This window comes from Rhinoraja longicauda, chromosome 9, assembly GCF_053455715.1.
Source record: "Rhinoraja longicauda isolate Sanriku21f chromosome 9, sRhiLon1.1, whole genome shotgun sequence".
Lineage (NCBI taxonomy): Eukaryota > Metazoa > Chordata > Chondrichthyes > Rajiformes > Arhynchobatidae > Rhinoraja > Rhinoraja longicauda.
The window spans coordinates 48,024,893-48,052,334 of record NC_135961.1 but is presented as its reverse complement, the minus strand read 5'-3'; the positions used below and the strand labels follow the sequence as shown (position 1 = coordinate 48,052,334).

At 46.2% G+C, this 27,442-nt stretch overlaps 1 protein-coding gene across 1 annotated transcript; it reads left to right on the top strand.

Annotated features, from left to right (window-relative positions):
• The first annotated feature begins 289 nt into the window (after positions 1 to 289).
• Positions 290 to 24,972, top strand: LOC144597063 (uncharacterized). The gene is made up of 5 exons (XM_078405977.1): positions 290 to 400; positions 4,957 to 5,222; positions 17,142 to 17,274; positions 21,485 to 21,787; positions 22,782 to 24,972. Exons 2-5 carry the CDS (start codon positions 4,968 to 4,970, stop codon positions 24,812 to 24,814), a joined length of 2,724 nt encoding a protein of 907 aa, XP_078262103.1. The 5' UTR covers positions 290 to 400; positions 4,957 to 4,967; the 3' UTR covers positions 24,815 to 24,972.
• The last annotated feature ends 2,470 nt before the right edge of the window (positions 24,973 to 27,442 follow it).

The window sequence follows — 27,442 nt, the reverse complement described above, 5'->3', positions numbered from 1 at the left end:
ACATAGATCAGATCGCTAGAGCTGCGAGGCCTCAGATCCATGAGTTCACAACTGTGCTGCCATAGGTGGAGCTGTTTCGGGGCACGGCAGATCGGGAGGAATTGGTGGGGATGGGGATGGGGATGAATGACAATATGCAGGGTCTATCTTGCTGAGCGAAATTAAGCGAGTGACTGTCCAGCCATGCTCAGGAGATGGAAGGTCAGCAAATTGTGAAGGTGATGTGCTTTGACTTGTTTCTCATGTGTTTGAACTGGCAGCAGTGGGAAGAACCTGATCACTCCACATACTACGGAACTGCTGTGCAAGACTGGGGAGCAGGACTGTGCGTTCCAGCATCCTCCCTGACATCTACTGGAGCCTGCACCACATGAATGATGGAAAATAATGAACGAAAAATGTAAATACCTGATTTATTTATTTTACTATTGATGCAGAGTCACTGTCATAGAGCTATATTGCAAGGATTGGCCGGTGGTTCAATGGTTCAATGGTACTTTATTGTAACATGTACCAAGACACAGTGAAATCCCTTTTTTGTGTACAGTATTACTACACTTATGCACAATCTTAGCTAAGTGCAAGTGTATAAGAATAGTACACTGAGACAATATCCAAGAATCATCATATTTTTGTGCCATTTTTCAGGATTCAAGTCCAAGTTGTTGTACATGTAGAGTTCTTAACTTGGCCATAGAAGCTCATTGTTCTGTTGTCCAACCAAGGGTCCAAGCTAAAGGCAGTGACACTGTCCATGTGCATGGAGACTTTAAGAGGGAGGTTATCCAACAACACTAGTTAAGCCACAGTACGAAAACTGTGTGCAGTTCTGTTCACCGAACTACAGGAAGGATGTGATTGCACTATAGAGGGGTGCAGAGGAGATTTACGACAATATTGGCAGGAATGGAAAGCTTGTGACAATAAGAAAAGATTGAATAGACTGGGTTTGTTTTCTTTGGGAGAGCAGACGCAGAGGGGAGACTTTATTGAGGTGTAGCAAACGATGAAGACTTAGGCAAAGTAAATACGAAGGAGCTGTTTCCCTTATTAGAGGGGTCGTAAACTAGGGGGACTAAAGTAATTGGTAGAAGAATTAGAGAGGAGATGAGGAGAATGTTTGTCACCCAGAGAGTGGGGGAGGAGGGGGAGAGATGGGCTTGGAACTTACTGCCTGGGAGGGTAGGGGTGTCAGGAATCTGCTCCAGATTTAAACAGTGTCTGGCGTGCACAGTATCGTATGTACTCAAATAACCTGCTGTTGCTGGAAGCTGGGGTTTGGCTGGGTAGCCCTATATTCGACCACCACAGATGTTATGGGCTGAATAATAATTCAGATCTGAGTAAAACACAAATTGCTGGAGGAACTCAGCAGATTATGCGGCATTTATGATGGGGGTCTGGACGTTTCTTCAGACTGTAGATGGGTCCCAAATCGAACTGTCATCTGACCATTCACTACACAGATGCTGCCTGACCTGCTGAGTTCCTCCAGCACTTTGGACTTTGATGTAAAATTGTGTTTGCTAATATATCTGAGGAAGAGTCAGGGCAAGCCCTGTTATTTATGCCTCAGTTAATATCCCATAAAAGAAGAAGATAGTTTTATGAAACATAGAACAGCACAGCACAAGAACATGCCTTTTGGCCCACCATGTTCATGTCTCCAAAGCATCAAGTGTATTTTACGAGCTTTAGAATGTGAGTTGCATTTATAGTTAATGATGTACATTGAAATATTGTGGTGGAAGGTAGATATTCTGGATGAAGGACCGTGACCAGTGGAGTTCCACAAGGGTCTGTGGTGTTTGTGATATATATAAATGACTTGGATGTAAATGTAGATGGGTTGGTGAGTGGGTTTGCTGATGACACCAAGATTGGAGCATTTGCAAACAGTGAGGAAGCCTGTCAGGAGATACAGCAGAATATAGATCAGCTGCAGAAAATAGGCAGAAAAATGGCAGATGGAGTTTAATCCAATAATGGCAAGTGAGAGGTGTTGCACTTTAGGAGGTTGAATGTTAGGGGAGAGTATACATTTAATGGCAAGACCCTGAACAACATTGATGTGCAGAGGAATCTTGGAATCCAAATTCACAGCTCACTGAAGGTTGCAGCACAAGTAGTTAGGGTGGCAAAGAAGACTTATGGTATGCCTACCTTTATTGCTAGAAGCGTTTAGGATAAGAGTCAGGAAGTCATGATGCATCTCTAGGATTTTGGTTAAACCCCATTTGGAATATCGCGTGCAGTTCCGGTTGCCCCATTACAAAATGGATGTGGTGGCTTTGGGGTGGGTTCAGAGGAGGTTTACCAGAGTGCTGCCTGAATTAGAGGGTTTCAGCTACAAGCAGAGCTTAGATACAGGTGTTCCGCAAGAATGCGCTCGCAGCCCTCTTCTTTACTCCTTTTACATCCACGACTGTGCAGCCATATACAAATCTACTTAAATTAACAAATTCGCAGATAACACCACCATTGTGGGCCGGTATCAAATAATGATGAGCTGGAGTACAGGAAGGAGACTAAGAACCTCATGTCCTGGTGTCGTGATAACAACATTTCTTTCAATGTCAATAAGACAAAGGAGATAGTGATCGACTTCGGAAAGCAAAGCGGTACACATACCCCAGTTTGCATCGACGCGGTCTAAGTAGAGATGTTCAAATTCCCAGGAATAAATATCACCAACAACATTTCCTGGATCACCCATATCGAAGCAATGCCTCTACTTCCTTAGAAGGCTTTGGACATTCGACATGTCCCCAACAACTCTCACCAACTTCTACAGATGTGCCAAAGGAAGCATTTTATTGTGATGCATCACAGCATGGTTTGGGAACAACTCCTTCCAAGACCGCAAGAAATTGCAGAGAATAGTGGACGCAGCCCAGATCATCACACAAACCAACCTGCCTTCTATTGACTGCATTTATACCTCACGCTGCCTCAACAAGGCCACCAGCATAATCAAGGATGAGTCGCACCCTGGCCACTCCCTCTTCTCCCCTCTCCCCATCGGGCAAAAGGAATATAAGTGTGAAAATGCACACCTCCAAATTCAGGGACAGTTTCTTTCCAGCTGTTATCAAGCAACTGAGCCATCCTGCCACAACTAGAGAGCAGTCCTGAACTACTATGTATCTCATTGGTGACCCTCGGACTATCTTTGATTGGACTTTAATGACTTTATCTTGCACTAAAAGTTATTCGTGTTATTCCCTTTATTATGTATTTGAATTACTGTGAATGGCTTGATTGTAATCATGTATTGTCTTTCTGCTAACTGGTTAAAACGCAACAAAAACTTTTCACTGTACCTTGGTCAATAAACTAAACTAAACTAAACTAAGTCTAAAGAATGGGTTTCAACCCGAAACGTCACCCATTCCTTCTCTCCTGAGATGCTGCCTGACCCGCTGAATTACTCCAGCATTTTGTGTCTACCTTCCATTTAAAACAGCACCTGCAGTTTTTTTCCCCCTACACTATAAACTAAACTAAACTTGGATTGTTTTCTATGGTATGTCAGAGGTTGAGGGGAGATGATGGAAGTATATAAAATGATGAGAGGCATAGATAGGATGACGGTCAGAACGTTTTCCCAGAGTGGAAATGTTCAACACTCGTGGGCAAAGCTATAGATTGAGAGGGGGAAAGTTCAATGGAGATGTGGAGGGAAAGTTTTTTACACAGTGAGTGGTGGGGACCAAGAACGCATTGCCTGGGGTGGAGGTGGAGGGAGATAGAATAGTGGCGTTTCAGAGGTTTTTAGATAGCACATGGAACTGCAAGGAGTAGAGAGAGGGGTGTGGATCATGTACAGGCAGAAGAGATCATTTTAGCTCAGTCTGAAGAAGGGTCTCGACCCGAAACGTCACCCATTCCTTCTCTCCCGAGATGCTGCCTGACCTGCTGAGTTACTCCAGCATTTTGTGAATAAATACCTTCGATTTGTACCAGCATCTGCAGTTATCTTCTTATATTTTAGCTTAGTATCCTGTTCGGCACAAACAATGTTCTTGTGCTATACTTTTCTATGTTTTATAGGAAGCCTCACAGCCAGTGTGTGCACAGTTGGGTTCCACACGATAGAGTAATCAATCTTCGGTGCTGATAATCGAGGGTGAAGACTGAGGGTTGGGGTACTGACTCGTTTAACATATGAAGTTTAGTTTAGAGATACAACGTGAAAACAGGCCCTTCGGCCCACCTAGTCCATGCTAACAATCCGTCACCTGTTCACGCTATTATGTGGGATCTTCCAGACCCATGTGTGGACAGCGTTTAACACCCGGGAAGTGGCACTGTCGCCAATGTGTGGCACTGCCAGGGCAAACTCAGCCTGGGCATTCCCCGCAGTAACATGGGGTATCTTTAAAGTGGAGATTGAAAGGTTCGTGATTAATAAGGGAGGTGCCAAAGGTTATGGGGAGAAGACAGGAGAATGGGGTTGAGAAGGAAAGATTGATCAGCCACGATTGAAGGGCTGGGTAGACATGATGGGCCGAATGGCCTAATTCTGCTCCTCTGATGTAGGCTTATGATGGGTCAGATCACCAGGTGGGTTTGCTTGTGGGAGCTTGCAGTGCAGTTAAGGGGGAAAGGCTGCGTGTGGGGCTGTACGAGAGGATATGGGAATTGTTTCGGGGAATAGGCGGACACGGAGCAGGGAAGCGCTCTGATCCCTTTGAGACTGGGATGGGAAACGGCTCGGGGATCGCCCAGGTAGAGGGGCAGATCCCAGCGGCCGGTGACGCTGAGGGTGTGAATCCGGCCTCGCCAATTGAAGGCTGTCCTGTGACTTTGAGACGGGAGGGCTGGGCAGGGCTGACGAGGTTCCCTTTGACTCTCAGTTTGAAGATTTAAATGCAGCGTTGTTGCGCTCTCTGCTGAATCTGCCCTTGCTCGTTCACCCCACCTCGACACTGATCCCCCACCTGCCGGTCTCAGCGTAGGGCAAGATGCTCAAGAGGAACCAGCGGGCCGTGCCTCCACCCTGGGCCGCCCTGGAACGCCACAGAGCCGGGGAGAGGCTGCGGGCAGCGCTGGCGGGGCTGCAGGAACTGGAGCTTCTCAGGGAGCGGCAGAAGGAGCTGGTCAAGAGGGAGCTCGGCAGCGACCCTGCCCCAGCCCCAGCCCCGGACCCGGACCCGGACCACACCGGCGCCGAGGAACAACGGCTCGAAGCCACTCTGAGCGCCCTGAAGGAACAACTGGTAAGAAATATCTACATATGGGGGGGGGGGGGGGGGGGGGGAAGGTAGACACAGAATGCTGGAGTAACTCAGCGGGTCAGGCAGCATCTCTGGAGAGAAGGGATGGGTGAAATACCCCTCACAGATCAGTACTTGCACCAATCCCATTCCAAACCCCAAATTTGAAAGAAGTTGATATTCTTCAGGAGCTGGAGATTGGCACAGTTCTCTGTTTTCAAGAGAGAGAGATAAATTTAGCTTTTCGGGGTAACGGGATCAAGGGATGTGGGGACAAAGCAGGAACGGGGTACTAGATTTTGGATGATTAGACATGATCACATTGAATGGCGGTGCTGGCTCGAAGGGCCGAATGGCCTCCTCCTGCACCTATTTACTACGTTAACTGGGAACCGTTCATTCACGCAGACTTTTCACCTTTGTTCACTGTTAACATAATGGACAAAAAATGTGTTTCCATTATCTTTGTAAAAGACCGGAAAACTTAAATGTTTTCCGGTCTTTTACAGAGATAATGGAAATACATTTTTATATATATAAGTGTTTTCCGGTCTTTTACAGAGATAATGGAAATACATTTTAATATATATATAACATATAAAATATAAATATATATATATATATATATATTTTATATGTTATATATATATTAAAATGTATTTCCATATAAATTATATATATATATCTATAAATTATATATATAAATTCGGCCCATCAAGTCTACTCCGCCATTCTCCATCCTAACCCCATTCTGCTGCCTTCTCTCCATGACCTCTGACACTAATGAAGAAGGGTTTTGGCTCGAGTGGGCTGGGATCGTCTCGGTTTTGGCAGTGGTCTAAGTTTTCAACCTACGTCTCGCGGAGATGCAGGAGGACACAGGCATGCTTGAGGGGAAGTCAAGAGAGAACATACATACAGTGTTGGAGGTCAGGAATGAATCTGGATTATCTTTGTAAAAGACCGGAAAACATTTATATATATATATAAATGTTTTCCGGTCTTTTACAAAGATAATCCAGATTCATTCCTGACCTCCGACACTGTATGTATGTATACATATACTGTATATATATATATATATATATATATTTTTTTTTAAAAAGCCAAGTCGCTATTTCTTGTACGTTTAACTCAGAACATGCTGCTAAACGTGATCACCAAGATTCAAGATTCAAGATAGCTTTATTTGTCATCCAATATTGGACGAAATTCAGTAACCCACAGTCCAACAATAAAAGCATTAAATAGGCATTAAAATTACACAACCCTAAAAACACACAAAAAAAGAAACATCCATCACAGTGAGTCTCCTCCAGTCCTCTCCTCACACTGTCCTTAAACATGCGGTGAACGGAACCGGACAAATAGATTTTGTAACAGACGCCTCAAGTTATGCCAGGTGTATTTTAAGACCTATTCTAAGCCTATTAACTGACCGGTTGTAACTGTATCCGTCCCAAGTAACTGCAAGAGTTACATCTAAGCTGATCGGATCCCGCGTCAGCGAAGTGACTAGTTTTAAGAGGCTGTGAAAGGTTTTACCCGTGTAGAGATAAATGTACTAGCCCCAGCTTTGAATATCTGTCTAGGAATTCTACAACGTTTTAATCTTTTCACCTGTTTGTGAGTTCTATGTTCAGGATATAGGGTGGAAGTTTCAGTGTGCACAGGTGCTCATTTTAAATGAAGATAACGTCTAGAATACCATAAGCTTTCGATATTTTGAATAGAAATGTTCAATTTAGTCACTGAATGAACATCTCACGTTTCTATGTCTCAGATTCCAAATTCACGTTTCATGTATTTTGTTGTTTCATGTATTTTGTTTCATGTATTTTGTGTGACTGTTGGCAGATCAATTTCCCTCCTGGGATAAATAAAGTTCTATTGCATCGTATTATTGAAACTCCACTCTCAACATTTCTTCTCAGTAGTTTTTACGTTTATGAGATAACGTTTTAACGTGAAGAAATGCGAGTGTCTGGGTCTCAGCTGTCTGGGTGAATAAATAGCTCGCTGTAGACGGTTCCTGCAGTCTCCGGCTTCCCCTCCCCACTTGGCCTGCTCAATAGCCCGTGTCCTTCCTTCGCAGCTGATCAACAGTTCGTGATGACAACGGGTGCGAGACTCAATCCACACCGTACGCGATACACATCAGCGCTCTCAAAGTCTGAACGCACTCAACCCATCCGCGGCTCATTAGCTGGGTGTGAAAACTCGGCGGGCTGTCCCGATCCCCTCTCTCCCCCGTGAGTGCTCATTGTTCTAGTCGCCAACCCCATCCCTCCCACGGGACATATCCCAACCACTTGTACCGAAGGATTCCACACAATAAATCCCCGAAACGTCACCCATTCATTCCTTCTCTCCTGAGATGCTGCCTGACCTGCTGAGTTACTCCAGCATTTTGTGAATGAATACCTTCGATTTGTACCAACATCTGCAGTTATTTTCTTACAGTACAACAACTGTGATCCATAACGTCTGTGATGTGAGGTCAAACTAATCTCCTGCCTTCATGTGAGCCATATCCATCCATTCCCTGCATATATTCATGTGCCTATCTAAAAGCCCCTTGAATGTCCCTCTAATATCTACTTCCACCTCCACACATTCAGGCACCAACACTGTGTGTGTAAAAAGACAAGTTCACACATAACCTTTAAACTTACCCCCTCTGACAATGAAGAAATGCCCTCTAGTCTTAGACATTTTTCAGCATAGAATCCTGGGTTACCACTCCAGGTGGAACTTGTATTTTCATTAATGTATTTACAGTGTCATAGTAACTCAATACCCATTCCCCTCAACCCTGCCCCCACCCCACCCTGCCCCCTTTCATAGAACATAACACAACAGGAACAGACTCTTCGCCCCACGGTATTCGTTCCAGTACTGATCCCTGTGGAACATCACTGGTAACAGATTTGAGCCAGAGTAACATCCTTTCATCACCGCCCTCTGCCTTCTCTGGATAAGCCTGCTCTAAAACCGTACTACAAAGTCAGCGTGGATCATATCATATCATATCATATCATATCATATCATATCATATATATACAGCCGGAAACAGGCCTTTTCGGCCCTCCAAGTCCGTGCCGCCCAGCGATCCCCGTACATTAACACTATCCTACACCCACTAGGGACAATTTTTACATTTACCCAGCCAATTAACCATCCTCTGCATCCTAATCAGCCTACCATGAAGGATGTTATTAAATGCCTTGCTCTACCCCATTATGGACATTGGACTTTGTCTCTATCCCTTTGTGGACCTTGGACTTTGTCTCCACCCCATTGTTGACATTGGATAATGTCTGTAGACCTGGTGCACTACAATGCTGAGAACTATCTTCTGCACTCTGTATCTTTCCCATTGCTCGATCTATTGTATTTTGAGTTTGACTTAATTGTATTTGAGTATGGTACATCTGATAAGTTTGAATAGCTTGCAAAACAAAGATTTTCACAGTACCTTCGTACGTGTGACAATAATAAATCTAAGTCCATGCTGACAATATGCTTTGCCCTACCCTCATCAACACCTTCATTGCCAATTTCCCATTGCCCTAAATTCTCTGAAAGTTCAAAAACCTCCCTACCTCTTCTTTAAATTACTTCAATAGACAATAGGTGCAGGAGTAGGCCATTCGGCCCTTTGAGCCAGCACCATTCAATGTGATCATGGCTGATCATTCTCAATCAGTACCCCGTCCAATCACTTCCAATGATTAGCCTCGACAAACCTCTCAGACAGGCAATTCCAGGGATTTACATCCTCTTATGAGAGAAGCTCTTGCACGCCTCGGTTCGAAGTGAGCAACCTCTAATCTCGTAAGAGATTCTTCCACTGGTAGAAACATCTTGGTCTATTATGTCATATCCCATAAGGATCTTAAATGTTTCATCATGGTCGGCACAGACATTGTGGACCGAAGGGTCTGTTCCTGTGCTGCATTGTCTATGTTCCAAGGTCACCCCTCGTTCTTCTAAACTCCAGAGCATAGATTTAATTTCTTGAGCTGTTTACGAATGGACTCTATCGAAATTGCATTTGCTTCCATAGGTGAAGATATAAAGATTCTAGGACTACCTTGAGAGAAGATGGGGAGGTGGACTAATGTACTCAATGAGGAAATGCAGGGCATCTGCTCAATACCTCATGGCTGTTGTGGCACCTTGCTATGTACTGATGGGCTGGTGAATTTCCCACATTACTGCACTTCAATGCTACTTCAAAGTCTATGAGGCCTTTCACGCTGCAGAAGGTGCAAAGTAAATTGTAAATCTATTTATTTGGAAATCTTAAAGATCTTAAAAATCTGATGGTACTTATGTTTTTCTTTTGTGAACACGAACGGTCTCTGTTGTAATGCAGGCAAAGCAGCAGCCAATGTGCGGCCAATAATCTCTCACAAAACTATACGGTAACGTTCAGAAAATCTGTTCTGGTTGTGTTGAGTGAGTGATTTAAAAATAGGGCAAGGACAAGTGGGAGCACCCCCTACCTCTTGCTTTTTATCAATGGGGGTCTTTCGGGACTATCGATGGGAGTGAACAGGGTGTGCAGGAAGGAACGGCACCGAAGATAGACAGGAAATGCTGGAGAAACTCGGTGGGTTTCTGGAGAAAAGGAATAGGTAACGTTTCAGGTTGAGAGCCTTCTTCAGACAGTCAGGGGTGACTAGAGGTATGAAAAAGTACAGGACAAATCTGAGCCTGCACCAGTGGCCAAGGAGCCCCCAATGGTCCATTGTTGAACAGGGCATTTAACATCTTGGTGGTGCGGCTGATCGAGCCGCTGCCTTGCAGCATCAAAGACCCAGATGTGATCTTGATCGCTGTCTGTGTGGAGTTTGCACGTTTAGTTTAGAGACACAGCGCGGAAACAGGCGATCGGCGCACTGAGTCTGCGCCGACGAACGATCCCCGCACACTAATACTATCCTACAAACGCTAGGGCCAATTTACACTTATACCAAGCCAATTAGCCTACAAACCTACAGGTCTTTGGGGTGCGGGAGGAAACCGGAGCACCCGGAGAAATCCCGCACAGGTCATGGGGAGAACGTACAAACTCTGTACAGACTTCAACGTACAGTCAGGATCGAACCCGAGTCTCTGGCACTGTAAGCAACAACTTAACCACTGTGCCGCCCCACCACCTCTGTGGGAGTCATCCAAGTGGGAGGAGGGAGAGAGGGTGTGAAATATGGCCAAACATCTGGGGGCTGACTGTTCAATGGAGATTGCTTTAGTGACTTCTTGGGTTTTGTTTGGCTGCTTCCTCCCACATGCCAAAGGTATGTGGGCTGGTTGTTTAATTAGCCACTGTAAATTGTTACTAGTGTGCAGGTGAGTGGTTGAATCTGGGGGAGTTGATAAGAATGTGGAGAGAATAAAAAAGGTGGAGATTAGTGTAGGATCAGTGTGAATGGGGTGGGGGTGGGGGTGGGGGGATAGATTGTCAGCATGAAGTAGATGGCCTGAAGAGCTGTATGTGTTCAGTGACCGTGAGAGGGCACCTCTGTGGGAGTCACCCCCTCTGGGAGTCATCCAAGTGGGAGGAGGGAGAGAGGGTGTGAAATATGGCCAAACATCTGTGGGTTGACTGTTCAATGGAGATTGCTTTAGTGACAGACAAAAACAACAGATAAGATGAAGATGTTTAGGAAATGGAACAAGAAGTGGAATTTTTAGAGAAGAATGGGGCATTGAAGAGGAGTGAATGACCTTGGCAAACAGAGCCTGTACCTGTTAATTAAAGGTAGACAGGGAACAATTACCTTCAAGGCAAACCTCCTCCCTGGCTGGCTTTGCCTAATTAAAAAGCTCTAGGCTGACAGGTCTCAGATAATTGTGCGTTTCCATGTCGAGAGGCCACTTATTCAGCCCTGGATTGAGTTAAAGTGCTTTTGGAGGTGTCCTTTCCTCTCTATCTTGCGATGTTTATGCTAGTTGTAGAGATATTTCTGCTGGTTTTGCCCTGTCTCCTTCCTGCTGGTGTGGATGAGTGCAGGGTCAGTGGTCAAGGGCTTCATCCACCCTAGCCCAAGGGGTCTGAGACAACCTAGTGCTGATACTGCTCGATGGCTGAGATTTCGTAAGTTCAAAAGTTCTAGGAGTAGAATTAGTCCATTTGGCTCATCAACTCTACTCCGCCATTCAATTATGTCTGATCTATCTTTCACTTTCAGCCCCATTTTCCTGCCATAACCCCTGACACCCTGTCAAGAACCTGTCAATCGCCACCTTAAATATATCCTTTGATTTGGCCTCCACAGCCATCTGTGGCAATGAATGAAAGTGGCAATGGGTGATGTAAAGCAACTCTTTGCCAAATGTAAATGACTTAACAGAGGAAGACGGCTGCAGTCACGGGACCTCCTGAAAGTATTGTTTTTAGTATCTAAGTATCTGGAACAGTACAGCACAGGAAAAGGCTCTTTGGTCAATGATATCTGTGCTGACCAGGATGCCAATTTAAACTGCACCTCTACACATGCTGGTTTTTATCGCTCCATTCCCTGCCTGTTTGCGTGTCTGTCCAAATATTTCTTAAATGTTGCTATTAAATCTGCTACTACCATCTCTTTAGCAACATGTTCTAGCCACCCATCACTCTCTGTGTAAAAATGTTTTCTTCCAACGTGCTTTAAACTTTCTCCTCTCACCTGAAAGCAATGCCCTCTAGTATTTTACATTTCCATGCTTGGAAAAAGACTCTTGGCTGTCTATCCTACCTATGTCTCTCATAACTGTACAAACTTCAATCAAGTTTCCCCCCTCAGCCTTTGACATTCCAGTGAAAAAATCTCAAATTTGTCCAACCTCTCTTTATAGCTAATCCATGCAGCGTCTCGTAAACCTCGTCTGCACCCTCTCCAAAGCTTCCACACTTCCTGCGACGCGGTAACCAGAACTGCACAAAATGCTCCAAATGTGACCTAACCAAATTTTTAAGCAGCCTTTATGAATATATTAATTTTTAAATTTCAACATCATTTCTGCAGTGGACATTTCCACAGGTTCACCATTCTGAAATCTCTCTTCACCTCAGGCTTAAATGGCTTACCCTGAAATCTTGCAGCAAGATATCATTGGGTCACACAACGCAGAAACAAGCCCTTCGGCCCACTGACTATTTTACACTAATTCCATTTTATTCTCCCCACATTCCCATCAGGTTCCCCCCAGATTCTACCACTCACCACACCATCACACTAGAAACAGTTCATAGCAACTGATTAATCTACCATGTTAGCCACTCCTACATTGACCTGGAAGGCCCAGGAGCCTCCTGGCAAGCGATGACCTGCTTATGTTCTCATTAGTCGGAACTGAGAAAGCTGGGACCCACTGTGATGCAGAAAAATGCTGCATTTCAGATTCAGTCATGAAAGTCATCCAGCACAGAGGCAGACCCTTCGGCCCGCCATATTCATGCTGGCCGTGAAGTATCCAGGCAATCCCACTTACCAGCTCTTGGCCAATAGCCCACCATGTCATGGTGATTCAAGTGTAAGAAAATAACTGCTGATGCTGGCACAAATCGAAGGTATTTATTCACAAAATGCTGGAGTAACTCAGCAGGTCAGGCAGCATCTCAGGAGAGAAGGAAGGAATGATGATTCAAGTGCTCATCCAGATACTTCCTAAGTGTTCTGAGGACATAGATTTAAGGGGATCGGCAATAAAACCAAACGAAGGCGAGGAATTTTCTTTTTGTGTGATGAACTGTAATCTGAAAAGTGCCGCTGAACAGAGGGTTGAAGCCGATATGATAACACAAATTAGTTGGGAAATATTATTTGTATGCTTGCACTGAAAAAGCATGAGTGTGTTGGAGAGTAATTGAATTGACCTATTAAAGAGTTGGTACCAGCGAGCCTAAGTAAGGGCCTCGACTCAAAATACCCATTCCTTCTCTCCAGAGATGCCGCCTGTCCCGTTGAGTTACTCCAGCTTTTTGTGTCTATCGCTGGTTTATCATTGTCATGTGTACCAAGATACAGATACAAACTTTGTTTTGCATCTTATCCATACACCATACCATTCATGAGTACATCAGAAAGTGCACAAATTAACCAAAAAAGAGTGAAGAATATAGTGCAGAGAAAACTACAAAGAAAGTACAGACTTATATCCTTCTAAACCTAGGGTTGCCACACAGCGGTGCAACACAGAGAGAAATCTGATCCTTGCCTCTGCTATATTGTGGAGTTTTCCCATTTTTCCTGTGACTACATGGGTTTCCTCCAAGTGCTTTGGTTTCCCACCTACACCCCAGACCCCAGATGCGTGGGTTGGTCGGTAAGTTAATCAGCTGCTGTAAATTGCCTTTTGTGCAAGTAAATAGGAGATTCAGGGTGTGGGAAGGGCAGTGAGAGAAAATGGGTTTACAGTGCCAGTGGGGGATGGGACTGCTCCGAGAATCAGCATGGACTGATAGACTTGATGGACTGAATGGCCTTCTTCCAGGTTGTACGGTAATATAAACGTTTTCTTTACATTTAACATATAACAAACATATAACAACTACAGCATGGAAACAGGCCTGTCCGGCCCTACCAGTCCACGCCGACCATTCTCCCTGACCTAGTCTCATCTACCTGCACTCAGACCATAACCCTCCAATCCCCTCCTATCCATATACCTATCCAATTTACTCTTAAATAATAAAATCGAGCCAGCCTCCACCACTTCCACCGGAAGCCCATTCCATACAGCCACAACCCTCTGAGTAAAGAAGTTCCCCCTCATGTTACCCCTAAACCTTTGTCCCTCAATTCTGAAGCTATGTCCCCTTGTTGGAATCTTCCCCACTCTCAAAGGGAAAAGCCTACCCACGTCAACTCTGTCCGTCCCTCTCATAATTTAAAAAACCTCTATCAAGTCCCCCCTCAACCTTCTACGCTCCAAAGAATAAAGACCCAACCTGTTCAACCTCTCTCTGTAGCCTAAGTGCTGAAACCCAGGCAACATTCTAGTAAATCTCCTCTGTACCCTCTCCATTTTGTCGACATCCTTCCTATAATTTGGCGACCAGAACTGCACACCATACTCCAGATTCGGCCTCACCAATGCCCTGTACAATTTCAACATTACATCCCAACTTCTATACTCGATGCTCTGATTTATAAAGGCAAGCATACCAAACGCCTTCTTCACCACCCTATCCACATGAGATTCCACCTTCAGGGAACAATGCACAGTTATTCCCAGATCCCTCTGTTCCACTGCATTCCTCAATTCCCTACCATTTACCCTGTACGTCCTATTTTGATTTGTCCTACCAAAATGCAGCACCTCACACTTATCAGCATTAAACTCCATCTGCCATCTTTCAGCCCACCCTTCCAAAAGGCCCAAGTCTCTCTGTAGACTTTGAAAATCTACCTCACTATCAACTACTCCACCTATCTTAGTATCATCTGCATATTTAGTAATCCAATTTGCCACACCATCATCCAGATCATTAATGTAAATGACAAACAACAGTGGACCCAACACAGATCCTTGGGGCACTCCACTAGACACTGGCCTCCAACCTGACATACAATTGTCAACCGTTACCCTCTGGTATCTCCCATTCAGCCATTGTTGAATCCATCTTGCAACCTCACTATTAATACCCAACGATTTAACCTTCTTAATCAACCTTCCATGTGGAACCTTGTCAAATGCCTTACTGAAGTCCATATAGACAACATCCACAGCCTTGCCCTTATCAATTTCCCTGGTAACCTCTTCAAAAAATTCAAGAAGATTAGTCAAACATGACCTTCCAGGCACAAATCCATGTTGACTGTTTCTAATCAGGCCTTGATTATCCAAATAATTATATATATTGTCCCTAAGTATCTTTTCCATTAATTTTCCCACCACAGACGTCAAACTAATAGGTCTATAATTGCTAGGTTTACTTTTAGAACCTTTTTTAAACAAAGGCACAACATGCGCAATGCGCCAATCTTCCGGCACCATCCCCGTTTCTAATGACGTTTGAAATATTTCCGTCATAGCCCCTGCTATTTCTGCACTAACTTCCCTCAATGTCCTAGGGAATATCCTATCAGGACCTGGAGACTTATCCACTTTTATATTCTTCAAAAGTGTCCGTACCTCCTCTTCTTTAATCATCCTAATTTCCATCACTACTCTACTTGTTTCGCTTACCTCACATAATTCAATATCCTTCTCCTCGGTAAATATCTCCTCGGTTTATCTACCCTGAGATGGTTTTTAAATGTGACATGCTTTTTTTTCTCTCTCACTCCCTCTCTCTTTTCCTTCATCTCTCTCCCACTCACTCTCTCCCTCCCTTTACCCCACCCTCTCCCCTCCTGCTTTCCTCTTTTTCCCTCTCCCTTTCTCTGCCCCCTGCATCCCCTTTTTTCTTCCCTCTTTCCCTTTTCCTCTCTACTTTCATCTGCCTCTCTCTCACCTTCTTGCTTTCCCTCTCTCTCTCGCACTACCTTTTTTCTTCCCCCACCTGCCCCTCCCCCTCTCTCCACTTTCCCCCCTACCCTTCCCCCTCCCTCCCTCTCTTCCTTCCTCTCTCCCCCTCCCTCTCTCTCCTTCCCTGCTCCCCCTCTCTCTCCCTCCCTACCCTCACCTTTCTCCCTCTCTTTTCCCCAGCCTATTTCTCGTTCATTCTCTCTCCCTTTCTGCAGGCAAATTTCAAAAGCTGTAATTGTGGTGGACTGAATACTTGCACCACATCTCGCGATGAATGTCTGTTTTTCTGGAAATAGCTGAAATGAGATCTATGTGACGTTCTAAATTATCAATGACCGTTGTATATCTTCAGGACAGTTTTCCGTGACCCGGAGCCATTAATCAAGAATGTCTAGACTGGGATGCTTTGGCTATGCATTAGTCCATTCTTTAAGTGGATTCGGGTCATTGGAAAACTATAAACAAGACACAGCAAATATAAATCACTTTGGAGTCTGTCATCTAGGGGGTAACTCCATCTCGTTTTTTCCATCTCATTGAGTAGTTTCATCTGGGGAAAGAGATTGATAACTCTTAATAATTCTGAAACAATAATCTCCCTTGACTACTCAGTGAGGCCACACATTCATACACCTCGGGGAGAGAGGGTATTCACTAACCACTGTGTGTTGGTGTACCCTATGTTTGCAAACTACCGTAGAAACATTGGACTCCTCACTCTTCCCCCCCCCCTCCCCTCCCCTCCCCTCCACTGATCCATTCCCTCATCTGCTGAGATCCTGGATAATCTATTGACTCATCTCCAGACACCTATCTGTTCCCTACTTCCTTTAATTGGTTCTGGTTAACAAAGATTTAACAACCTCACCTTTAAAATAAACAATTGACCCTGTTGTAAATTTCAACCAGCCTTTGTGTGCGGTGCTTCCTAAATTCATCTCCAAACAGTCTGCCCCCAACCCTTGAGCCAATTTGTCCTATAAAGGACTCCAAAATCTGCAGAAATAGCACCTGGAAATGTGTACTGATAGTTTAGTTTAGTGAAATGGCGCGGAAACAGGCCCCTCGGCACGCCAAGTCCGCGGCAACCACCGATCCCCATATATTAACACTATTCTGCTCACTGGGGCCCATTTACTGAAGCCAATTAAGCTACAAACCTGTATGTCCTTGGAGTGTGGGAGGAAACCAGAGCACGCGGAGAAAGCCCACACGGTCACAGGTAGAACGTACAAACTCCATATAGACTGCACCCGTAGTCAGGATTGATCCCGGGTCTCTGGTGCTGTAAGGCAGCAGCTTTATCGCTGCACCACTGTGCCGCCCCCATAACCTGCATAATCTGTTGATGATCAGACCATCCGTTTCAACCTTGTAACATTCCATTTCCCAGCTGAAGGGCTTTGTTCATTTGCCTCCATGACCCTTTTGACCAACCCGGCCTTGTTTGCTTTCCAGTCACATTTAAGAAGACAGGATCTGGGGCTGAAAGTTCACTTGCAACACTTGGACCGACAAATTAGTGAGCTGAAGCTGGACGTGAGCAAGGCATCCTCCGAGCAGCTGGAGAGTGACAGCAGGCCAAGTTCAGGTGAGCTCTGCGTGTTGGGGACAAGGGCACTTTGGAGACAGGCGGTGCATGGGAACAGGAGGTGATCGTTCCCCACTGTCGAGGATCTGTTTCCATTCCATTAATTTTCTCTTAACTCCATCCATGCACATCGATCACATTTTAAATCTGCTGGTTCGGGGCCCTGCCTTATGTTGGGGTGAGTTTTCCACTGACTGCACATCACCGTTAAGTCAAGACAAGTCAAGTTTATTGTCATGTGCACAAGTCCATATTCCTTTATAAATGCACTCTTTTCCCATCTCCCTCAATTGCCTGTCCATCCCTGAGTGTATCCATGCTGTTTGCCACTAACCACGCCCAATGAAACACCAGTTTGCAGCAGCATCATAGGAAAATGGAATCAGACAAAACAACGTAAATTATACATAAATTACATATAAATTCTACAAGACAGTGAAAAGAAAAGGTCTGCGAAAGAAAGACATTAGTGCAAAAATACACAATTAGAAAACAAGTCCATTGCAGTTCAAGGACCATACCTTGTACAATTTGAAAGAAAAAACTATTTGGGGGAATGAGCTTCACTGGCAGGGTCAACATATATTATCCTGATGGTGGTGATGATGACTCTAACCCCAACCCTAACCTGAATGCCTCTGCAGATGAATAATACAGTCACGGTCCTCCGGTAGTAAGTCCAAATCCATTGTTGTTTGAGACATCTGACAGTGTCCTTTGGCAATTCTTTACCCTCTGAGTGAAATGGGAGTAAAAAGGACAAAGCTCCCAATGTAGGCCATGAATGTAAGATGGTCAATAATAAATCCAATGAAGAGTGGGAGAGGAACATCTCTACATGGGCAGTGGGGAAACTGCTGAATGGAGTGGAATGGGATTGGTGCATTGAAAAGAAGCCACAAGCAATGAAAGGTTGGTGATTAAAGTATCATTCACCCATTCATTTGTTCATTCAATCATTCATTCATTCATTCTTTCATTGAATGATGCAACATAGAAACAGATATTGAGCCCAACCAGTATAAGAAGGAACTGCAGATGCTTGTTTGCACTGAAGATAGACACAAAATGCTGGAGTAACTCAGCGGGGCAGGCAGCATTTCTGGATTGAAGGAATGGGTGACATTTCGGGTCGAGACCCTTCTTCAGACTCCAGCATTTTGTTTCTATCTTCAGCCCAACTAGTTATTTATGTCTACATCAGCCTCTCCATATTCCTTTATAAATGCACTCTTTTCCCATCTCCCTCAATTGCCTGTCCATCCCTGAGTGTATCCATGCTGTTTGCCACTAACCACGCCCATTGGTGGTGAGTTTCCCCTTCCCACCATTCTTGAGTTAACAAACTTCCTGCTGCGTTCCCTCCTGGAATGCTTGATGACCATCCCACAACGATGGCCCCTTGCTCTTCCCCATGTTCAGGAGAGAGTGGGCCGTGTGGAGCCTAAATATCGGTCTGGACAAACTGGGATCAGCGGTCTCTTCCTGCGCTGTTAATGGACGGCTGGAAATGCACTTGTATCCAATGGAAGGTGGTGACTTGAGGGGCAATGCTTCTGTGCTGCAAACGTCTCCGTGATCTGGCATTCACTGCCCCACACGGTGGTGGAAGCCGATCCAAAAAGGAACCAGTATTGATGGTGAAAGAGTTGGGGATGGGGTTGATTGGATTTTTCTTGCTGTGCGCTAGCACAGACTCCTTGGACCAAATGTCACTTTGGAACTCTAATGTAACTCAGTCCTTTTACAAGCTTATTGTTTCTGATCTTTATTGGCATCAGATCATCCCAGCACCCTCCCGGGTGAATAGTGCTCTTGCTCAGGGGCAGGGCTCCCTCCGTTCAATACAGAGTGCAATGGAAGTCTGGAAATTGCACCGCTGAGTCTAATTGTGTGCATGCTGAATACTTGTGTATCAGGTTTCTTTCCTTATAGGCTTGAACAATACTGTCTGCCTGCCTGCTCTATAGATCGCTGTTTTGAATGGCACTCTAGTATCTCTGGGTGTGTGTCTGGATGTGGGGATGTTTCTAAATACATCTCTCTGAGCTCATATTTTTGTGTGTACATGTTCCTTTGTGAATGCATGTTTCTCTGCTACAGGATGCATATGTGTGCTTTGCTCAATAGGTTAGTTAGTGTGTGCATGTGCGCATCTACCTGGATAGGAAAGATTTAGCGGGTTATAGGTCAAATGGGACAAGTTTAGATGGGTATCTTGGGCAGCATGGATGAGTTGGGCCAAAGGGTCTGTTCCATGCAATATGACCCTATACATATGTATGTGTATAGGTGTTTGTGTGTGTCTGTGTAGTGAGTGCATCTTACCTCCCTGTTTTAGTGTGTGTGACTGCCTTCAACCAGTGTGTGTTTTATTTGTGACTTGTTACATTGTGTGGGTGTATGTGTTTGTATGTGTGCACACGCATGTTTATCCGAGTTTGAGTGTGTATGAGTGGATATCTGTATAAATATGTGTTTGTACTGTTATAATAATAATAATAATAATAATACATTTATTTTATATAGCGCTTTTCAGGATACTCGAAGACTCTTGTACCTGTAGTTATGTACGTTTCAGTGAGTGTATGTGTGTGTAATATAGTGTGCGTTTACATGAGTGCATTAGTGTGTGTTTGTGTGACTGTGCTGACAGTCTGTTATCAGCCTGCTAATGCCATTATGAGTGTGTAGCCCCCTTCTTTACCTCAAGGTTGCTCTGTTGATTTCCAACTCTTTAGCCCCCCCCCCCCTCCACTTCAGATGGAGAGATCAGTGTGACCCCGGCCGGCGCCAGCAGATTACACCGCGCTCCTTCAAGCAGTGGATCAGCCAGCCATTCCTTCCCCTTTGTTCTATGATCTAACATTAGACCCCGGCATTGTTGTGTGCACAAGATTTATAGTAACAGACAGTGCTTTTTACTTCAAGGTCATATCGTGTTTAACGAGCCAGTTTAAAGCCATACTCAAAGGGTTCTGTCTGTGAGGCTCTAGTCCCAGACTACGTGGGACCAAACAAGGTGGACAACACCCTCTTACTTTAACACTCCTCATGCCTTTTGATTGTTCCTTGATTAACCCTTGTGATGGTCCTGTCTAACTCTGCCTTAGAGTTAATCATTCCAATTTGCAGAGATAATTATCCCCCACAGTAATTTGGTTGAAATTTCCCAATCTCCTTATGCCCTGTCTAAGGCATAGAAATACAGTATGGAAAGAAACCATTCAATCCATTACACTATGCCAGCTCTTTGATAGAACGGGCTGATTTAGATACAGGATCCTGCTTTGCCCCATCCTTTCAAATCTGCTTTAAAATTAGATGAGATGATGATGCTTATTGATCCAACACCTTCCCATTTTCATGACAGCTCTCCAAGTGAATTAATATCTTATCTCAGCTCCCCTCCGGGTCAATTCCAATGATTTTAAATTTGTCACCACTGGTTATTGACACAGTGACTAGTATTAGATGTTCCCATTGTGTTGTGTTAAAGACCCTCATCCCCCAGAAAACTTCTACTGGATACCCTTGGTCGTCTTAGCTTTCCAATTCAGCACCCATCCCACTCTTGTTCTCTCTATCTCTGTCCCTGTCTCTTTCCTCTTGCTCTCTCTTCGTCTCTCTTATACCTGTAGTTGGTAGTGCTGCTGCCTCGCAGTGCCATGGGCCTGGGTTCCATTCTGATCTCGGGTGCTGTCAGTGTGGAGTTTGTTTGTTCTCCCAATGACTCCGTGGGTTTCCTCCAGGTGCTTCGGTTTCCTCCCGCATCCCAAAGATGTGTGGCCTCTGTAAACAGCTCCCAGTGTGTAGGAAGTGGATGTGAAAGTGGGATAACACAAAGCGTGTGTGAGCGAGTGATTGATGATTTGCATGGACTCGATGTGCTGAAGGGCCTGTTTCCATGCTGTATCTTTCAATCAATCTATCTCTTCACCCTTTTCTTTTCTTTTTAGTTTCTCCTTCTCTTTTCTGTCTCCTTTCTTCCTTTCCTTTCTTTGTCTGCCTGTTTCTTTCTTATTCCTCTCTGGCACTTTCTTCCTCTCTCTTTCTTCCATTATCTGACCTGATCGTGCTTTATTCTGCTTTCCAGGGCTGGGTGTTAATTCACCTCTGGCGGGATGGCATTAGTAGTGCAGTCGCTGCCACTAATGCCCGTCAGCTGGCTGGGGTGGCATCTCAGTGAGATTGTGTTTCTGATCAACAGGGTTTTACGAGCTGAGCGACGCAGGCTCCTGCTCTCTGTCCAACTCCTGCACCTCCATGTACAGCGACTCCACCTCATCGTCGCAGGGCAGCCTGGTCCACAGCGGCCATGCCGGGCAGCCCAAGGGCAGCCGGCCGGAGAGCCGGCCAAGGTCGGCCGACGAGATCACCGTGCAGTCAGCAGGCTTCCCCCAGCAAGGGGCCGGCAAGCGGCCTGGCAGAGGGATCAAGACCACCGCCGAGCCGGTGCTCCACATCCACAACGGGAGGCAGGGGTTCATCCGGCCAAGGCCAGTCTCCACAGGTAGGCTCACTCTCCGTCTTGTACCTCTCTCCCAAATACGATATGAAACGATACTGTAGAACTTTATTTCTCCCAGGAGGCACATTTCTCCCAGGAGTCATAAAACACAAAATACATGAAACATGAAATTAATGTGACGAGTAGAAAGGATTGGGGATGTGCAAAGATTGGGGAGGTGGGGGGGGGGGGGGGGGTCAGCCTACCCCATGACAGAAGGGGGAGGAGTTGTACAGTTTGATAGCCACAGGGAGGAAGGATCTCCTGTGGTGTTCTGTCCTGCTTCTTGGTGGTACCAGTCTGTTGCTGAAGGTACTCCTCGGGTTGACCAGAGTGTCATGGAGGATGCACAGTGATGCAGTGGGTCGAGCTGTTGCTTCACACGCCAGCGACCTGGGCTCAATCCCGATCTCTGGTGCTGTCTGTGTGGAGTTTGCACGTTCACCCTGTGACCACACAGGACTCCTGGGTGCTTCGGTTTCCTCTCACATGCATGGTCAAAGGTGATGTGACTGTGTACTTCGCTGTGTGTTCCTGCCTACCTTTCTCTGCCCCCGCACTATCTACCTTGTGATCAAAGATTGCACCCTGCAAACTTGGGAGAAGGAAGCGTCAAACAGAGGAGTGCTGGCTTTTCTCGAGAGAAAAGTTTTGCCTATCCTTTGTCTTCTAGGTGAAGCATTATTCTTAAGCAGTGAGCCCTAGCTCTGGTATAGAGGTTCGTAAGTTCTAGGAGCAGAAAAAGGCCATTTGGCCCATCCAGTCTATTCTGCCATTCAAACATGGCCAATCTATCTTTCCCTCTCAACCCCATTCTCCTGCCTTCTCCCGATAACCCCCCGACACTCTTACTAATCACGAATCTGTCAATCTCCTCCTTAAAAAGATCCATTGACTTGGCCACCACAGCCATCCGTGGCAATGAATTCCACAGATTCACTTCCCCATGGGCAAGGCTATATTGTGACATGTGTTCTTCTCCTTATGTTCTGTACAGGTGACTTGGAGAGGTTTGTACCTCAGCCGAGAGAGCCTGCAGCTGGCTATGAACTGAAGGGAGCTCGGACTGTAGATTCGGATGACTGGAAGTACCAGTGCGACCTGGTATCCAAGGACAGTGGCGACGTTTACAACTACCCTAGCCCCCTCCACGCGGTCGCTCTGCAGAGTCCCTTGTTTAGCCTCAGCGGAAGGATACTGAGTGTGGAAAATAAACAAAGCCTATCGGGCACCACATTGCCTGCTCCAGAAGGCAAGCCAAGCCCCCTTGAAGCCAGGCTTGCCTGCTTAAACAAACAAACTGAACCAGTCCAATGTCCGGTTGCCCGGGTCAGTGTGTCTGCTGGTCCTGATGCAGCGGTATTTGAGAAAGAGCTGGCATGTCCTGGTGAGGTCATGAAGGATAACCGCGTCAATAGCAAAATCAACGGGCCACACAAGAAGGTCTCGCCCCTGCACTGGGGGGACCGTCGGCAAAGTGCAGGAGAAGGAGTTGCCAAGGCAAAACTAAGTCGCCCGCAGCATACCGGCAATGTGAACATCTCGGCCTCGACCAGTTGGCTGGGAGGGGATTCTAAGGCTGCCAGCAGTAATTGGCAATGCAGGCCAGTTGCGAAAGGCTCACTCACTTCAGGCTACTGTGCGGGTCTGCCCACAACTTGTGGAGCAGGGTTCCACTCGGGCCTACCCATGGCCCATGGAGCAGGATCCGGTTCGGGCTTACCTACTGCACATGGAGCAGGCTCCTGCTTGGGCTTACACATGGCTTATGGAGCAGGCTCCTGCTCAGGCCTACCCACTGCCCACAGAGCAGGTTCTTGCTCAGGCCTACACTCGGCCCTCAGAGTAGGCTCCTGCTCAGGCCTACCCAGAGCTCATGGAGTAGGCTCTGGCTCGGGCTCAGGCCTACCCATCAACTGTGGAGCAGGCTCCTGCTCAGGCCTACCCACTCCCCACAGAGCAGGTTCTTGCTCAGGCCTACACTCGGCCCACATAGCAGGCTCCTGCTCAGGCCTACCCAGAACTCATGGAGTAGGCTCGGGCTCGGGCCTACCCATCGAATATGGAGCAGTCTCCTGCTCATGCCTACCCAGAGCCCACAGAGCAAGCTCTGGTTCGAGCCTACCCATGGCTTGTGGAGCAGGCTCCTGTTTGGGCCTACCCATGGCCCATGGAGCAGGCAGCTGCACTGGCCTGGTTGACTTGTCCAGTGGCAGACAGCAGACTAGCAGGGATCATGACTCCCCCAGCACCAATGTATTGCATAGGTCCAGCCGGGACAAGTCACGGGGCACGGGAGGAACACGTGTCGAGGGCTTGCCGAAGGATGGCTTTGTGCAGGCCCATTTTGTGGCCCCAGAGTCCCGGCCACGAGTTCAGGTGTGGCCAGATGGTGGCAAGGCCAAGGTGACCAAGATCAAAAGTAAGGGTGGAGACACAGGACAGTGTGGGTGGAGGCCACAGGCTGGAACCGTAGCTGAGGGGAGTCGGGGTCACGGTTCCTCAGGCCTGGAGCCAGCCTGCCAACAGCGTTCCGAGTCAAATTACCACCTGGCTGGTGGCGGCCCGGAGCCCTGCCAGGATGCGGGGGGCAGAAATCCGTCGAAGCGCCGCGGTTGTAGGGGCACCCTGCGGCTCAAGGCGGGGAGACCCCACAGGGCCCGTGCCTCTGGTCGCCGTCGAGGGCCTGGTTGCCGTAGCGACTCGGAGCAGTCGGAGTACTCGGCGGAGTGTGCCTCCCTCTCCCTCTCCACCCTCGGGGGGAGCAGCGTGGACGAGGTCAGTGACCACACGGCCCTCCGCTTTGCAGACGGCGAGTCCAGCGGGAGCGAGCTGGGGCCCGCTACCGAGCGGGCCGGTGGAAGCCTACTCCTCGGGCCCCGGGGCCTGCGCCCCAGCCAGTCGCCCCCAGACACTGCCCGCAGCCGCCGCTCAGAGGCCAGGATCTGCCGGGTAAAAGCCTCGAGAGCACTGAAGAAAAAGATCCGGAAATTTCAACCCGAGGCCTTAAAGGTTATGACCATGGTGTAAGGGTATGACCTCTCAATGTGTCCCATGGAGATTCCATGCTGGCTACTGTTGTCCCGGGAAACAAAAGCAATGACTTCACAAAAGAGAGGGATGTCCATTTCTGAACTGTGATTGACCTTTGCTATAAACCACTGGACCCGTTGCCAGCGATTAAATGTTCCTGGCTCTTTGTATAATAATTATTGTTCTGATTTCAACTATTGCAAGGTGCGTTGTTTAACAATATAAATTAAAAAAATTATTTGATGTCACTGGACTTAGCATTGTGGTTTTGTGTTTTCATCTTCACAGAGGGAGACAAAATTAGGTGTAGCATAGTTGGTACATCGTGATGTTGTACAAGTCGGTGAGACCACTATATGTAGTTCTGGTCGCCAGTAAAAGAATAGATGCCATTAAGTTGGAAAGGGCGCAGAAGAGATTCACCAGAATATTTTATCTTATTGGATCTTATTGAAACGTATAAAATTCTTAAGGGGTTGGAGAGGCTAGATGCGGGAAGATTGTTCCCGATGTTGGGGAAGTCCAGAACCAGGGGTCACAGCTTAAGGATAAGGGGGAAGTCTTTTAGGACCGAGATGAGAAAACATTTCTTCACACAGAGAGTGGTGAGTCTGTGGAATTCTCTGCCATAGAAGGTAGTTGAGGCCAGTTCATTGGCTATATTTAAGAGGGAGTTAGATGTGGCCCTTGTGGCTAAAGGGATCAGGGGGTATGGAGAGAAGGCAGGTACAGGTTACTGAGCTGGATGATCAGCCATGGTCATATTGAATGGCGGTGCAGGCTCGAAGGGCCGAATGGCCTACTCCTGCACCTATTTTCTATGTTTCTATTTCCTGGACTTGCGGGCTTGAGTTATAGGGAGAGATTGGGTAGACTGGGGCATTTGCTTTGGATCGTAGGAGACTGAGAGGTGACCTTTTTGAGGTATACAAGATTACGAGGGGCATGGATAAAGTGGGTGCTCAGTCTTTTTATCAGAGCAGAGGATTATAAACTAGGGGTCAGAAACTTAAACTGAGACGGTAGTGATTTAAAAGGGGCAACCTTTTCACTTAGAGGGTCGTCCATATTTGGAATCTGCTGCCAGAGGAAACTATAGAAGCAGATATACAATTACAACTGAAATTGTGCAACAATTACAATAAAACAGTAAAAGACAGATATGTGGATAGTAAGACTTTAGAGGTATTTAAGAAGTGTCCTATTTGAAGACTTGAATTGTCAATGCGTAGAAGGGTAATGCTGGGAAATGGGATGAGTAGAGATGGGTGTTTAAAGTTGTCGTTTCTGGTTATGTGCACAAGTACTATGTGGTATGGCTACAACAAAAATCTTGCTTGCATTAGCAGCACACATAGCCGCAGACAACACACAAAAACACAAATCATACATAAACTACACATTAATTGAACAAAACAGTGAAAAGGAAAAGACTGCAACAACACAACATCAGTGCAAAATATATTTAAAAATACAAGTCCATGGTGGTTTGCAGTGTTCCATTTCTGAGGTAGGAGGCAGTCACTGAAGGGAGTGCAGTGTAGGTTCACCAGGTTAATTCCCGGGATGACGGGAATGACATATGATGAAAGGACGGGTCGACTGGGCTTGTATTCACTGGAATTTAGAAGGATGAGAGGGGATCTTATAGAAACATATAAAATTCTTAAAGGACTGGACAAGCTAGATGCAGGAAAAATGTTTCTCATGTTGGGGGAGTCCAGAACCAGGGGTCACAGTTTAAGAATAAGGGGTAGGCCATTTGGGACTGAGATGAGAAAAAACCTTTTCACCCAGATAGTTGTGATTCTGTGGAATTCTCTGCCTGCCACAGAAGGCAGTGGAGGCCAATTTACTGGATGTTTTCAAGAGAGTTAGATTTTGCTCTTCGGACTAAAGGAATCAAGGGATATGGGGAAAAAGCAGGAACGAGGGTACTGATTTTAGATAATCAGCCATGATCATATTGAATGGCGGTGCTGGCTTGAAGGGCCGAATGGCCTGTTCCTGCACCGTTTTTTCTATGTTTCTATGATTAGCGTTGTGTGGGCTGTAAGAATGTAGCTGTTCCTGAACTTGGTGGTGTGGGGACCTCAAGCTTCTGTACCTCCTCGCAGTGAGAAGAGGGTCAGGCCCAATGGTGGGGATCGTGATGCTGTCTTCTTGAGGCAGCGCCTCATGTATAGGAAGGAACTGCAGATGCTGGTTTAAACCGAAGATAGACACAAAAAGCTGGAATAACTCAGGCAGCATCTCTGGAATGAAGGAACATGTGACGTTTTGGGTCGAGACCTTTGTTCGGACTCGCGCCTCATGTAAATGCTTTTGATGGTGGAGAAAATTTGAATGCTTGGAATGGACATGGTGAACTAAAGGGATGGGTTCCTTAAGAATAAGACACTGCTCATAATTCTATGGAGGATCCCTTTTAAGTCCTCAGTGCAAGGGTCGCTGATGCAGTTCACGCTGAACACTGCGATTGCGTGCGTGCAGGGTTCAAATGCTAACGTCACAAGGTCAACAACAAGGCATTAGGAACAGGAAGATAAATCGAGTTTAGCTGCTTAATGCAAATCATCGTGCAATAAATGACTGGGCAGAAGAATCGGTGTGTGTGTTCAAATG

Excerpts from the sequence above, each read along its gene's own strand:
- LOC144597063 (XM_078405977.1), top strand. The coding sequence starts at position 4,968 with ATGCTCAAGAGGAACCAGCGGGCCGTGCCTCCACCCTGGGCCGCCCTG. Across the intron at positions 5,223-17,141 it reads GCGCCCTGAAGGAACAACTG|TCACATTTAAGAAGACAGGA; the intron begins GTAAGAAATATC and ends TTTGCTTTCCAG. Across the intron at positions 21,788-22,781 it reads GCCAAGGCCAGTCTCCACAG|GTGACTTGGAGAGGTTTGTA; the intron begins GTAGGCTCACTC and ends TGTTCTGTACAG.